At 39.0% G+C, this 16425-nt stretch overlaps 2 protein-coding genes across 3 annotated transcripts; both read left to right on the forward strand.

Annotated features, from left to right (window-relative positions):
- Positions 1-122: 122 nt before the first annotated feature.
- st6galnac4 (ST6 (alpha-N-acetyl-neuraminyl-2,3-beta-galactosyl-1,3)-N-acetylgalactosaminide alpha-2,6-sialyltransferase 4) lies at positions 123-5705 on the forward strand. Its single transcript, XM_036529066.1, has 6 exons — positions 123-205; positions 896-975; positions 1156-1326; positions 2102-2511; positions 4121-4228; positions 4609-5705. The coding sequence occupies exons 2-6, from the start codon at positions 964-966 to the stop codon at positions 4808-4810; spliced, it is 903 nt and encodes a 300-aa protein (XP_036384959.1). The 5' UTR covers positions 123-205; positions 896-963; the 3' UTR covers positions 4811-5705.
- Positions 5706-7711: 2006 nt separating this feature from the next.
- st6galnac6 (ST6 (alpha-N-acetyl-neuraminyl-2,3-beta-galactosyl-1,3)-N-acetylgalactosaminide alpha-2,6-sialyltransferase 6) lies at positions 7712-16355 on the forward strand. Of its 2 annotated transcripts, none has more exons than XM_036528928.1 (6): positions 7712-7766; positions 9382-9462; positions 10596-10799; positions 11691-12100; positions 14553-14660; positions 15040-16355. In XM_036528928.1, the coding sequence occupies exons 2-6, from the start codon at positions 9439-9441 to the stop codon at positions 15224-15226; spliced, it is 933 nt and encodes a 310-aa protein (XP_036384821.1). In that variant the 5' UTR covers positions 7712-7766; positions 9382-9438; the 3' UTR covers positions 15227-16355. The 2 variants fall into 2 exon arrangements, with proteins under 2 accessions (XP_036384821.1, XP_036384819.1); XM_036528926.1 differs by having other exon boundaries at positions 7728-7803.
- The last annotated feature ends 70 nt before the right edge of the window (positions 16356-16425 follow it).

Raw genomic sequence — 16425 nt, forward strand, 5'->3', positions numbered from 1 at the left:
TATATGACATGTTCGAACGCCCCCTGCATTGATTGTTACGAAAAAAAAAAAAAAAAAAAAAAAATTACAGACATTTGGGTGTGTGGAACGAAACCAGTAATCTTATGTTGCCCGGAGGATTATTAATCGTGGCACACGAGGCTAATTCAAGAACGCTAACCGACTAGCAAGCTAATTTTTGGATTAAATCGTTCTGTATACCTTGGTAAGTCCATCGCCTTGGTTCCTTTACAGACAGACATAACTATCCACATTGTAAATATAAAAATATAGCCCAATTTAAAGACACAGCTGTGCCAACCTGAATTTCGGATACATCAGTGTCAACGATGGGATATAGAGCTAGCTAATTTACTAGTTATATTAGCTGCCTAATTTGTCTGACAGAATTCTACCGAGCTACCATTAGTTGTCAGCCATTCAGGAGATCAGGACCTATCAGAATTTTTAACAATGACATTAGCTATTTTCGTACCCAAATTCTTTTTGTATTACTAGCTACCCGCAGGAGGGGGAGAACTTGTTTTTAGCTAGCCAGTTAGCCACGTATCATATATATATATATATATATATATATATATATATATATATATATATATATATATATATATATATATAAAATCAGTATAGTTGTTGCTAAGGTTAACTAGCTATTGTATGTTAACGTCCTCGTATGTGTTGACAACAATTGTCTTTAACGTTGAATGTTGACTGGCTGAATGCATCGTAAATGAGCCAGTTAGCTAGTTCATATGGCTAATTATACTGCGTAGGCGGTTAGTTAACAGGTAAGGGACTCCGTATCTGTTGAATTATTCAGCAGAATTAGTACTGAATTAATAGTGAATCCTGTTAACTAGCCATGTTCCTGGCTGTTTAACTGTTTTGATAATAGGATCTAGCGATGCGGTTTCCATTCCACCGTGGGATACACCAAGTCGGAGACAGTGGCCCCACGAAGAAATGAAGTCTCTGGTACTCCCTCTGTTTACGACACATTTGTTTCGAAAATGATCTTGAATTAGTGGCGTTTTCAACTGCATTTCTATAGATTATCTCGCATTAAGCATAATCTACAGAAGTTTTATCTTTGTTTGTCTATAGATATTTATCTTGTGCTGTTGCATTGATGTGGTGTTTGTCGATTTCTCGAAGACCCCGTGGCTTTCATCTCAGCAAAGATTCTGTTGGGTTTGCCTGGTCATCATCACCAGTCTGTCTGTACTGATATGGTACAATCATATTGCCAGACTGGGTGGAGTTACCGTCACTGCCAATGTGGGACTCTATGGGTACGTCAGGATCACATCTGGAAACACGGAGGAGGTAAGGTGTATGCCAGGGGACAGGATCGCGCGCGCGTGTGTTAGCTTTAAAGCTGAATTTAACTGAAATCAGATGGATAGGGAGTCGGTCATTATTGATGCAAATCGGTAACATATTTGAAAGTCGCATTCTTTAATATGCGTTTACAAGGTTAGCCTGTTTGGATGCAAACATAATGTGGAAATTCTTTAAGCTCAGTTCTAACTATTTTACCACCAGTCTGAGAATGTATCTCCACTTTCGCTTGACATACACATGTGTTTTTAAAACTCTCCCGTACTTGTTTTGTTTCTCTCTCGTGTAAAATTTTATATTTGAATATTCATTTTAGAGACGTGGTTTGTTAATGTACGGTTGTTCTGTATGTCTCCAGCATATAAATGGCTGTTAAAGTTATGTTTAGAATTAATGTTTCACATTTCCATTTTAAAAGATTGTTATGCACCTATTACAAAAAGACCTTTTTATTATTTTTGTATGGTAATGTACCGCCTTAGCAAATGTCAAACAAGTTGTTGTAGCATTAGAAATGTAGGTAGCTGTATTCTGGAGACAGATGCAAGTGATGTGAAATGCAGTATAATGGAATTAATAGAAAATAGCCCGTAAACATTTTACGGCAATTATACTATATACCATATGTTTTGGTATGGATATGTCTCCCTTTTGTAATATTGTAAGATGCTGAAATATTAAATTCTGATTTTATTATATTTACAATATGTAATTTGTACAGATGTGCTGTCATGTTTCGGTTCTTATCGTGTCTTTTCAGTTCCTGAATATCCACTGTAAGCAGTGTGCTTTAGTGTCTAGCTCGGGCCAGATGCTGAAAGCTGGCAAGGGGGAGGAGATAGACCATTTGGACTGTGTGATCCGCATGAACAATGCCCCAACGGAGGGATACGAACACGACGTGGGGAGCAGGACCAGCCTCCGGGTGGTGTCCCACACCAGCGTGCCACTACTGCTCAAGAATGAGACCTACTACTTTCGGCAGTCGGCAGACACTGTGTATGTCGTGTGGGGGCCAGAGAGGAACATGCGTCAGGATGGCAAGGGGCAGATTTTCAATATTCTCCTGAAAGTGGCCAGGAAGTATCCCAGCGTTAAAATCTATGCGGTGACCAGAGAGAAGATTCAGTATTGCGATCGGCTCTTCCAGAATGAAACGGGAAAAAACAGGTATGACTACCATGTATAGGAAGACAGTGCTGTAGCAAACTTATCTCAGCAGCAGTAGATTGTGGCTGAAGAACATTTTGCTTGTTTTCACCCTAGTGTGATTCAAGAGAAGACAAATTGTCATGGTTTACTTTCAGAGCAAAAAGCTAACCATGCCATTGGGTGGATGGTGTGTGTGTGTGTTATAATAAGTGTTCACATTAGAGCTGGACCCGAATATTCGACTATTTGGATATTCGTTCGTTGGGTAGGTATTCGGTTTTCAATTTTGGGGCATGAGACCATTTTTAAATATCACGGCTCGGTCAGCAGAGACGGTGATGGGAAATAAAAAGTAGCCGGCGATCACCTTGTTTCTACTTTGGGACTCGAACGGAGGGCGTAATGGTTTCAACCGACCGCTAGCTAAATTTGTCACCCTGGGAGGATGCTAGCTGCAGCGATGCCATGCTTCTCTCTGCTTCCAGTGGGGCGTGAGACCGTTTTTAAATACCGCGGCTCTGTAAGCAGTGACGGCGATGAGCGTATAGGATGGGTTAAATTTCGTTTCAGTGTATGCGAGTAGTGGGAAATGACAATAAAGAAACGATGAATAAATATAAATTTTATCAGTATATATCTCAAATCTTAAATTTGTTGGAGCTAGTATGCTGTTTCTGCGCTTCTGTTTCACAGCACTTTGTCAGGCGTTGTCTCAGTTTCGGAGAATTGTTATTGTTATGAGCATTTATGTAGGTCTGTAATTTATCCATGGTAAGAAAAATTGTCACAATCTGTTATTATATCACAAAAAGTGCAAAGATAGAACCTCGTTCAACCAAACCCCTCGGGATTACAAACATGCATAAAACACACCAAAACTTTGGGAAAATGTTTTTATTAGCAAATAACAATATACAAACAACAATACTGCAGAATAACAGAATCCTTAAAAATTAATGCCTTTAAGTAAGCCGAAAGACACGTGTTGCAGCGCTATGCCCTCCAACTCATGACTCAATGGGACGGCAGTGTAGCATAGTGGTTAAGGAGCAGGACTCATAACCGAAAGGTTGCTAGTTCGATCCCCGCTGGGACACTGCTGCTGGGCAGTAAATATCCAGCTGTATAAATGGATAACATTGTAAAGAACGGTAAGCTATGTAAGTCGCTTTGGATAAAAGCCTCTGCCAAATGAATAAATGTAAAACTCAATGTCAGGCTGAGTCCTTCCCGAGTCATGCCGAGCACCCCCCCCCCCCCCTTGCTGTTGATTACTACCGAAGCTACAGAGCCCAAAAAACCTGTGTTCACATCACTACAATTGTATGTGCCTACTTTCAAGAAGGCTGTGAGGGTCATGCCAAAGACAGTCAGAAATGGTTTCTCAGCTTTTGTTACTCTGAATAGTTGAGGACACCAGTATTTTAAGACTTTTTCACTAAATCAATTTGGAGTAGATTTAAAATGTTGCATACAGAAATATGAAAAAATGTGTAGACCTGTTCCACAGGCAACATCTAAATGTTTCAAGTACAAAAAAGAGAATGCTGATGCCCTTAAGAGATTGTGTTATGACCACACAACTGCGGCAATGCTGTATGCCCATAAGTGTTTCTCTTGTATGCAGAATGCAGTCGGGGGCCTTCCTGAGCACTGGCTTCTTCACCATGGTGCTGGCAATGGATATGTGTGACAGCATTAAGGTGTATGGGATGATCACTGATGATTACTGCAGGTATGTGACCTTAAAACGAAGGCTGAGGCAGATGTATGTACTGCAGGTGCAGACATATACTCTGGTTCTGATGCTTTATTTGTAGTTTTTCATATGCAGTGTCCTGCAGACTATCTTCATGTCATTTATCTGTAGTGTAGAAAGAGAAAGAGCTATGCAGCCTGTTCTTTGAGTTTCCCGATGAAGTGATTGGCATATTTAAAATGCCTTAAAAGTCACATTGATCAGTGTACAGTAAACATTTTGCAGTATGTCTGTAACAAAAACATTATAGCAATATAAATAGCATGGCAAGAGCAATTTACACTGTTCATTTGGGAAATGAAGAACTGGCTTTGGAGAGTAAGACTTTGTTTCTTTGAACCCACCCGTGTCTGCAGCCAGGCAAATCACACGGCAGTGCCGTACCACTACTATGAGCGGGGCCGGATGGATGAATGCCGCATGTACCATGTCCACGAGAGGGCACGACGTGGCGGCCACCGCTTCATCACAGAGAAGGCCATTTATGCCAGGTGGGCCTCACACAAAAAAATGGAGTTCAAACACCCCTCCTGGACAGAACGTGGAAACATTTCCTGAACACATTCCTTGCTTTTTTAGACTATCAACACTACTTAACAATGGAATTTCTATGCAACATGTTCTAGAAGTGTCATTAGTCTGCATGAAACCAAGCTTTCAAAAGCTTTAAACAGGGTTGTAAAAAGGAGGGATTCATGCTTCAAAGTTAGCAAAATCTCTGTTACCTATTGATTCTGCCAGATTTATTGTTGGAACACTTCAGGGGAAGAAGCTTGTTCTTTGGTACAATGGCAGTATTACCTGATATTTGAATCTGTGACCTTCAGGTTTCAAGTCCAATACTTTTAACCACTACTCTGCATCACAGACTAAGAAAATCTAAATTACTTCCTGCAAAGTGTGATGTCACAGCTGAGTTTGGTAAAAAAAAATCCCTTCTAGGTGGACCTCAGCTGTGGGTATACAGCATTGTGTTTGGCCACCCATTCCCCATATGAACTACACAGGGTGAGGTTCAGAGCTCCTACAACATATCATGTTACAGGGCACACCCACCCAAACCTTTCAGACAGCAAAGCACCATTATGTGCGGTGCTCGGTTATAATGCCAAGCTTTTTGTGTAATGTGTCAGCATTCACCCAAAGAGAGATTAAAAAATGGTTGCACTTTAAAACTGCCAAGTTATAATGGAAACAATAAGGTGTATTATTAATGCAGATCTGATAGCATTTCTCATCACTTGTTTTTGGGTCTGCTCACCTCCAGAAATTGAGTTGGTTTAAGTCAACATCAAATTTGGTAGATTGCTTTTTCAAGAGTGCACTGGAAATGTATTTAGGCATTACAGTTGAAAAGTGGCTGAAATTTGATATGGGAGCATATCAAATCTGTTTACCAGCAAACAGTAATGACAAAGTGTGGTATTAAAACTGTTACATTATATAAATATGAACTGACCACATTAAAAATGTTAAGTATTTTATTGCTTTATTTAGAGTTGTTCATTTTAATGCACTAAGGAAATCCATTGAAGCTGTTTTTATTTCTGTATTCTACTGCTTGTTACATGCCATTAATTACTGTTATGGGCATTCAAACTGTCAAAATAGTCAGCCCTTCAGAATAAGTGTGTTTCCTTAAACAGTATTTAAAAATGTTCATTTGTATAATTGCCATACTTGACTCAGTGTATGATTGGATATGCCCAATTGTGTTCTCCACTTAAAATTTGTATTTATTTTTCAGGAAAAGTATTTTTTCTTTGCAAAGAAGCTGGTACTGTTCAAAACAATTGGAACAATATATCTTGACTTGCAGAAGGATTATTTCATTCTAGAAATACATTTTTATTAGCAGGGAAACTTTGTAATACATTGCAATTCTTATGAAAGGCTGCAGGATGCTTTTTCAGCTGTATTAGACAAGAAATTAGTGCCTTGTAGGATAGAGGAAAAAAATCTATGTTCTGCATATTTTACACAAACGAGCCCATAAGTATGTTTAGCTATATGTTGCTCTTATGCAATGTAGAAATGCATTGCTGTGAATGTATTTATGAATCAAATATTGTCTTACTCTTTTCTAAACATGTTAATTATACTGGATATATTTCTATTTTTATGTCATGTGTTGCCAAATTCAGTACAAGAATCAATTATGATAAAAAAAAACAGAATCATAATTACCATGTGTAAAAAGTGTAAGACAGGACTACCATGTTATATGCCGTTTCATGAGTTGCACTAGTTGAGATCAGTTGCTACATTTTGTTAACAGAAGAACCACTTAACAACCACCCTACAGAGACATTGGCCTTTTGTAGCTGTATTACGGTAACTGTCTTTGACTGTGATAAGAATAAACTCATCTTCCAGGTAATTAAAAATGATCCCTGTTAAATGTGGGTTGATCTGTTGAGATCCAGGTCTGAGAATATTGCCTCATCTTACATGTTCTTCAGATCTAACTGTCACAGACAAGTCTGTCTTCTGTGGACATAAAGCTACAGTACAAGTCATCCCAAGCGAAAGCCTTTGATTACTACCACACCATGTGAAGTTGTACTGGTACTCACAAGAGCTGTATGTCTGGACTATATTCTTACATGTGTGATGTTATTTACTCTGTTGCTGTGACCAAGGTAATTTCTGTGTTTGTGATTTTTAAATTATGGATTGTATATTATGTAAATCCTGTTTAAAACTGGAATTTTAAGTTGTGTACCAACTATTACTGTACTATTGGCACTATGTTTGTATGCTGCAGACATAAACATGGTAGTGTTTACTTTGGTCATTAAATTGACTCAGCTGTACATATCAATATGTAGCTGATGAATAACTAAACTGTAATGAATAGCATTGCTGCACCATTGCTGTTTTTTTTTTTTTTTTATTTTAAAGTGATATATAACCACTCTGCCTCTCTGTAACAAAACTGTAAAACGGCAAACATTCCAATTAAACCCCTTTTACAAAGACTGCTTTTACTAAGCGTATTTTTTCTTTGTCGTCAGCATCGTAGGCAGAATTCATGTATCATTACTTGTGGTAGGCCTACAGTAACGTTTTGTGACACTGTGCAGAATATTTTATTTGAGTTTACATGTCGTAGGTTATATTTCGAAATGTGCACGCATATTCAAGGTCAGAATGAATACAAACAATGATTAAAACCAATACTCTCCACAAAAGAAAAAAAATAGATGTAGTCAAATGAAAAATGCCGTGATACTGACATTTTACACCTTCAATACATATTGTAATGGCTTATGGTTGGTTTTAGTTTCATGGTGTATTTACCAGCTTGTCGCGCATTTTTCCCTTTCAGTTTTCCCTGGGAAAGTGCAAATACATACTGATAGCTGCTGCCTTTCCATTTCTCTAATGTAAAGAACATTCGGACGTGAATTTTTGGGTGTTTTTGGTTGCAGCGTAATGATGACGCAGGCCAGTCTCCTCCTTCGATGATGCATCAAGATGGGGACGGGTCCAGCACTTGTTCGACTAAAATGTACGGATTAAAAATGAGTAAACTCGCAACCGAAACCGTAAGTCGTCAGGTTCGAGTATGTATATTGGGCGAGTCTGATTGAGTGTTTACTGCATAGACCCGCGACATTTACGGTGGAATTTCCCAGGCTATTAAAGTGCGTGTGTAATGCGAAATAGATAACGGTGTCGTCTGTGTTGCACTGGAACGCCCGTTATGTCTGACATAATTCCATATTTATTTTTGTTTTTTTTTAGGGATATATCGGGCCATATAGGCATTATTTAGCAAGATGAAAGCTTGTCATCCGTGTAGAAGTCTACATGCCTAACATTGGATATTAACATTTGTTCGACCATGTCTGGCTGTGTTGTATAACGTAATAATTTTAATATTAACTATGTAGCAATCCAGCAAACTGCATACATGGTAAAAATGCTCTCCTAACCTGAAAAAGATCATTTGAAATATGGAAACACAATATATGGCTTTCAGTATAAAACGAATCTAAGATATTTGTTTAAAACAGTCCCTTGAAACAGCATAATTAGCTGTGGACCATTTATTTCACAAAGTTTGACAGCCCTGCGCTCAGCTACATTCAGTTTTCTATAAAATGACAATACGAGTTTACAGAAAATGTACTACGTCCTTGAATGGCATAATCTTGTGATTGTTAAAGTAACATATTTACATTGCATTGTAGACTTGATTATCAGTCCTATGCAGAAATAAATAAAAAGAAAATGGACTCATGTTACAGAATATTAAGTACAGTAATGGGAACATATTGTTCTCACCTGTTCTAATCGGTACTCGGTATTGTATACTGAACTCAGTTTTGAGTTCACTTTGAGATGTCTCCTTTAATTTCTACCGATTACAATTTCATAACGAGTCAGTCGTGGTACTTTGTCAAATGGTTTTTGAAAAGCCATATTTATACCGGTAATATCTTAATTCTAGGCCTTGCGCCTGAAGTATAATTCTCTCTCGACCTGTGTTGTCTGTTTGCACAGCCATGTAAATATATGTGATCTTGTTATGAAAAATACATTCAGCAGATTGCATTATCACAGGTGCACTATTAAAGGTGTGGGCGGTTGATTGGGAAAGTTAACGATTGGACGCTGTGATGATAAGCGCCAGGGTAAAGTATGTCGTTACTGCCTAAGGGAGCTGTTTTAAACTGGTGGGAGGGGTGACGCGGTATGCCGGTTCTGTATCTCCTGGATGTATTGTACATACAAATCAGTTAGAGATAGGCTTAAAGTCAAATTGACAAGGATTTTATTCTATGCTGAGGTGCAAACCATGAACTTAAGCTATATGGAGGCCAAGCTCTCCATTGCCTGATGTTCACGCTCGTTAACGTTATGACATTGAGGTCATTATGATGTATAATGTATTTGTCAGTCTGTCATTCATCTGTTAGGTTTTTGTTTTGTGTATCTTGGGTTTAATATTCAAAAGCTTTCCTTTGTAAGGAGAACTTGGAATTATTTACTATATACAATAACGGATGTTTAATGGTAATGGTAAAATTAAAAAAAAAAAAAAGTTTCCTGAAGACCACAAACAGTAACATGTTTCTTTGTCTGTCATTTTGAACAGTTTTTGTGGCATGTCTTTTCAGGAATGAATACTGGATTGGGAAACATGTGATTTTAGCTCCTTTTCAACTGCTGGAAGCATGGGGCTGAGGCTCGTAGATAAGGTAAGGCTGCTACACAGTTAGTATCCAGAAAGCCAGAGAATTGCCACCTCTCCTAAATCAGGGCAGAGACTGTTAGCATTGCTCAGTATTTTACCTTACAGCAAAGCAAGTCTTGGCTGCAAGTCAAGCTACATTTCCATTCTCTCAGCATCGTTGGTGTTCTCTCTTGGGTAATTGATTACTGCTTTCATTCCTCTCTTTCCACTTTGCACAAATGCAGAGGTCAATACAATGCATTTTAAAATCCCCATGACCACCCAGTAGTTTAAGTCTTTGAAGCTTCTGCTGGTTTCAGAATTAAGTATGTGATGTGGTTTTATAGGATTGCTCACAATATTGTTGCATTAGAACTGAGCAAAAAAAACTGAGTTTTTATCTTTCAGAAACACTCCTTCAGAGAAATTCATTGTGAAACAGCTAGCTTGGGAAATGTGCACAATGTCTAGATAAGCAACAGCTGCACTATGATGAAGATATATCACCATTTGACGAATGCCAATACAAAAATATAATGTTCAAATGTACAACATTTAGTGTAACATTAAATACAGAGCATAAAAACACAAAAGGATTTACTACAAAATAATATACTGTGTATTAGTTGAGATGTAAGATATTTCACAGTATGTCCTCTCTGTTTGATGTTGTTACTGAATGCTACGTTAACATGATTGCACTATATTACCAGCATGGCATTTTCCCAAACACTTACAGTTACAATTATTAACTACTGTTGTGTGTATTTTTTACAGTATGCAGCTGGGTGTTTTGTGGGGTCTTGATCAGCTTGATATTCACAACTCCACCAGATCTCTCAGTCATGCAAAAAAGAAATCTGTTGTATTTTGTGAATTGTATATATACTTGTGAGATTGTAATATTTCTTTAAAAATCACCATGTTTTCACTATCATATAAAAGGCCAATGTGTATATTATTTTATATGATTATACATACACATATACAGCATACAGGTTTTTTTCCTTTGTTACTGTTTGGATACCACATATAGGCTCAATTACTCTATATTATATTCAGAAGATGTATTATCTTATTCTTATAATGTGTGAGAACAGACAAAACCTGTGGCAGAGCATGGCACAGCCATTAATGAAATGCTCACTGTGTTCACAGCAAAGCCAACAGAGCCAGAGGATGGTGATCTTCGGAGCCATCTTCCTGCTGATGACGCTGCTGATACTCTACAGCTCCAACAGTGGCAACACAGCAAACGATACGTACAGCCCATTCCGCAACAGCTACCATCACTCTGCCAAATCCACTGACCTCAAGAAATGGGCTGGCAAGGAGGGCTATGTGGTTGTCTATGGCAACAAGGTAACACCAAACATTAACCAATGCCCTTTGACCCCACTGGAGCATGTGTGGAGAGCGTGTTGGTTCCACTTTGAAAGAAAACACAGACCAACAATTTTAGCCTGCTTCACAATGAAGACTATCATTGATTTAGGTTACGGTACCTGATATCCCTGGAAATTCTGAATGTACTGTATTCAGAATGAAAAGTATTCAGAATGATCATCACTTTGCTGGCTGTTGTTCAGTGCCAGCATTTTCTCATTGAGATGACTTTTTGGTGTCATGTTTTCTTCATGATTGAACAGGGGACATACCACTCTTAATTCTAATGTAAAGTTTTTATGTTTTTAAAAGATAAAATAGGTTACGGTATCACATACCACTGGAAATTCTGCATGTATTTAGCAGAATGAATTGGAGCAACAAGTGTCATCATTACATTACGTTATTGTGAGTGAATTATATAGGTTACAATTTTATCCGTTTACACAGCTGGATATATAATAAGGCAGCTGTGGGTAAGGTACCTTACCCAAGGGTACAATGGCAGTGCCCCAGCAGGGAATTGAACCTGTAACCTTTCAGTTACTAGTCCTGCTCCTTACCAGTACACGATACTGCTGCCCATTCAGTTATCATCATTTATTGGCTCTTTCTGGCTCTTCTTTGGTGCCAGAATTTTGAAGATATCAGAGGCAGGTAACTGATGCTACACAGTACGTGCTGGATTTTGTTCAGCGGTAAACTGGAAGCCTGCCAGTCTTAATAATGCTATGTAGAAACAGTTGTGACCCTGTGATTTTTATGATCAGTGAAAGAATAGGGTGAATTTTGACTGTGTGGTCACATACTGGGCTGCAGCTGCAACATCAGGAAAGTGAGCATCTGTGCTGATTGGTGTGTCCACAGAGCATGACCCTGCACTGCCACGAGTGTGCGCTGGTGACCAGCTCCAGCCACGTCCTGGGCAGTGGTGTGGGGGACGAGATCGACCGGACCGAGTGCGTGATCCGCATGAATGATGCGCCCACCACGGGCTTCGAACAGGACGTGGGGAACCGCAGCACGGTGCGCGTGGTTGCCCACTCCAGCGTGTTCCGGGTGGTCCGCAGGCCCAGCGAGTTCCTCAACAAGACCCCGGACCTGGTGGTCATATTCTGGGGGCCGCCCACTAAGATTGGCAAGGATGCGAAGGGTACCCTGTTCCGGCTGATCCAGAGAGTCAGCATGACCTACACTAATCTCTCTAGCTTCACCATCACACCCAGCAAGATGCGCAAGTTTGACAGCCTCTTCCAGAGGGAGACCGGTCGAGACAGGTGAGGAGGAGGAGGAAAGGGTGGGCAGGAGGAAAAAGAGGAGGAGGATGAGAAGAGAAATAAAGTATGCTACTGGTAGTCAGAGTCAGGATAAATTCTACTTCAATTCCCTCAATTCAGGGGAAGATCTGAAATTCAATTGTTTATTTGAAAAATCATCCCAGAAAAAGATGACTGATTTTCACTTATTGAATAGAATTTCATTTAGGTTCCTAGATTGACTGAACTGGAACTGACCCCAACTCTTGTAGTGAAGTTACACATGTAACTTTGTAAATTTGACATGTAGTGGTTTTTATGCATTATCTTCGCAAAAATTTGAAAAGAAAAAAAAAGTTAGGGCCGGTGTTTACACAGACATGATTTGTAAATTGTTTACTATACAGGTGGTCCCCACACAGTAAATTCCTGGAAACCCTGCTGTAAATCAGATCTTCAGGAATAGAATCCTTCTGCATCACAGATACAAGGTTGTAAGCCAGAGGCATATTTCCAAACAGGAACTGGAAATAAAAAAAATCACCAAAAAGTGAAATAAATATAGCATTTAATAAAATATTAAGTATATGAAGATATACTTGTAAATACATGTAAGTATATTTGCCAGCAAAGTACCATATTAATCTTCGTCAATATTATCTTCTTCAGCTCTCCCTCATGAGTTCATTGAATGAATGTAATAAACTTAAATAAAGATGAAACTAAAGAAAAACTAGTGCAAAGACCCCTGATAGGAAAAAATCTTTTCAGACAGTACAGTGGTGTGAAAAAGTATTTGCCCCCTTCATGATTTCCTCTTTTATTGCATGCTTCTCTCACTGAATGGTTTCATATCATCAAATAAAACTTAGTGTTAGACAAGGGAAACCTAAGAAACTTCATTTAATAGAAAAAGTCACCAATTACCCATATTGCCTCTGTGAAAAAAGTAATTTCCCCCTTAGTTTTGAAACAAAGTAATCAACAAAATTTTAGTTGATAATTAGATTCAGGTGACTGAACACAGCCAGGCTTGATTGCAACCAGCCCTGTTGAGTTTAAATGGCATATATATTGAACCTAACCATCAGAGAGAAGTAGTCAACACAAAGCTTCTACAGGCACACAATGTCACGATCAAAGGAAATTCCAGAACAGCTGAGAAATATCAGAATGGAAAGGGTTACAAAGCCATTATTAAGGTTCTTGGACTCCACTGAACCACAGTGCGAGCATCTCCAAATGGAGAAGACATGGAGTAGTGGTAAATATTTGCAGGAGTGGCTGACCTGTCAGAATTTCTCCAAGGGCACAGTGGGGTCTTATCCAGGAAGTCTCAAAAGATCCCAGAAAAACTTCCAAAGAACTGAAGGTCTCTCTAGCATCACCTAAGGTCAGTGTTCATGACTCAACAATAAGGAAGAGACTTTGCAAAAATGGGCTTCATGGAAGAGTAGCAAGGTGATAACTACTGCTCACCAAGAAAGTCAAAGTTCGTCTCACATTTGGGATAATATTCTATGGACAGATGAGTCAAAAGTGGAATGTTTAAGGAGGGTGCAAGTCTTCCTATGTCTGGTGTGAAGTGAATACAGCACTTTTAAGAACGTCATACCTACAGTAAAACATGGTGGAGTAGTGTGATGGAATTGGGATGTTTTGCTGCCTCGGGAACAGGATGATTTACTATCATTGAAGGAAGCATGAATTCTGCTATGTACCAGACAGTTCTTAAGGAGAATGTCTGACCATCTGTGCGTGAGCTGAAGCTTAAGTTCAATTGGGTGATGCAGCAGGACAATTATCCAAAACACAGAAGCAAGTCCACATCTCAATGGCTAAAAAGAAGCAAAATTAAAGTTTTGGAGTGACCCAGTCAAAGTCATGACTTGAATCCAGTAGAAATGTGGCCGGACCTGAAAAGAGCAGTTCATGCTCAAAAACCTACCAATCTTTCAGAGTTAAAGCAGTTCTGCAAAGAAGAGTGGGCCAAGATTTCTCCACAGAGATGGGCAAGGCTCATATCAAATTATAGGAATTGTTTAGTCACAGTTATTGCTGCTAAGTGTGGTCCAACCAGATATTAGGTTTAAGGGGACATTTACTTTTTCCACAGGGGTGATATGGGTGTCTGTTAATATTTTGTTCCTTCAGTGAAAGTAGTTAAAATACTGTGTTCTGTGTTTACCCAGGTTCCTTTTGTGCAGCATTACATTTTGTTTTAAAATCAGAAACCATTCAGTGCTCCAAATAGGCAAAAATAGAGAATATCAAGAAGGGGGCCAGTACTTTTTCTTGCCACTGTATGTGTTTATATTGCTGTTTTCACCAGCTTTTCTTCACCCTGGCTGGCTTCTTACTTCAATCAGGTGTTGGTGTCATAAAATAATAAATTAGGGTGTTTTGTAAATGTTGTAAACGGAGACCATTGAAAATTGGACTGTCAAGTTGTGGTTTGTGATTATCTGTCCAGGGAAAAGTCGCGATCGTGGCTGAGCACTGGATGGTTTACCATGGTGATTGCCATTGAGATCTGTGACAACATTCATGTGTATGGGATGGTTCCTCCTAATTATTGTGCGTAAGTAGAACTGTTTCATGCATTGAATAAATTGTTTCCCATCTGCTATATTGCCTCACAGAGCACCCATTCAATGAGAGACTAAAACCAGGAAGAAGTGTTTCATTTGCCATACCAAGTATTTATAACAGTTATGAAGAGGAAATGACAGTGCTTGAAAGTTTGAAAGATTTCCGTCTTTATATGAATGTATTAAATGTTAAAGGCAGAATATGAGCTTGGGGCTCATAGCCCCATGGAGCCTAATGGATTTCTCTGATGTGACACAGTAAAGATCCTTCAATGTGCGCAAGTTGTGAAATTTATACAGGTGACTTGAATGCTGAAAAGGACATTAGGTAAGTGGTATTTAATGTAATGTAATATGTAACCTTCACAGCCGAAGACCGCAGCCCAAAAGGATGCCCTACCATTATTATAAGCCCAGAGGCCCAGATGAATGTGTGACCTACCTGCAGAATGAAAAAGGACGAAGAGGTAACCATCACCGCTTCATTACCGAGAAGCAAGTATTTGCTCGCTGGGCCAAGCTCTATAACATTACCTTCTCACATCCCAAGTGGTGACTTCTGGAAGGTGTTGGGTTTGAGTGTTTGGTGCCTTGAAGAGTATGTGGTAGGAGAAAGGGGTCAAAGGGGTCCAGTGGTGTTGCCCAGACTCTGCAACACCACATGCACACATATTCAGTCCTGGCCCTGAGGCCCTGTAGATCCAAATTTGACAGGGATGTTCATTCTTCCCTTTTACTGGCCCGACTTTTTTTGACAAACCAACAAAGGAGGTAAACCCAAGGGTTAACAGAGAGTAATGAGCTGAAAGCGCCTGAGTCAACTGTCCCATGCAAAGCTACAGTGGGCTTGTGACTTTCAGAAGGATTGAATGTTGCATTATCCAAATCTATCAGAATGAGATGGTGTAAAACAAGAGCGGTCTTATTTTTACTAGCTCTGAATGTGGACCTTGGGAGTATCCGGAGGTCAACTGAGAAAAGTTTTGTACATAAGAGTGAGTCGGTTTCCTAAAGATGTATTTTTACATGTTTATAGTGGTTTTTTAAGTCCACCGAACAAAAAAAAACGGACAATGCATCATTTACATTGAGAAAACCCGCACACGCATCACACCTGCAACACCAGGAGAGGATTGTTAATTTCATTTTTAGAATAAGTAGACTAAAGAAGTTATTTGAAGTACCACTATCACCTTTGTGTACCTCCACAGTATCTAATTTAATTTGCTTAGATAGCTCCATCCTCATCCAGTGAATTTTACAAATCATTACAGTCTTTGTGTATTAAGCATATGCGTGAACCCATGTGTCTGGTTCTTTATGAAAGAAAGCAATGTAATTTGATGCCTACGGGAACAAGTACAGCGCATATCTCAGCATTTTAATTTCTAACGTAGCTCTGCCTCTTTTCACCATTAATCATCATATCTATAGTGTTTGCTAATATATAGTTTATTTATCCAACACCCTTACAAATGTTTGTCCTGAAAATGCTTCTTTTAGTTTCCGTGCATACAGATTACCTACATGATGTTGGATTATCGCCACACTATGTCAGACAGAGGGTCGTGAGGCATGCAGTTCTGTGACAGTTGAATGATCTAAAGAATGTATTATTCCCATCAATGTAGTATTTGTGATGCCATTTTTGTCATTTTCCATCTGAATGTTCTGTAATGTGTGACCAGATTTGATTGTGGAGTATTAATAATAATGCATCACCTGTATTTGAGCAGATTGTTTCTTCACTTGATT

This window comes from Megalops cyprinoides, chromosome 5 (genome assembly GCF_013368585.1).
Source record: "Megalops cyprinoides isolate fMegCyp1 chromosome 5, fMegCyp1.pri, whole genome shotgun sequence".
Lineage (NCBI taxonomy): Eukaryota > Metazoa > Chordata > Actinopteri > Elopiformes > Megalopidae > Megalops > Megalops cyprinoides.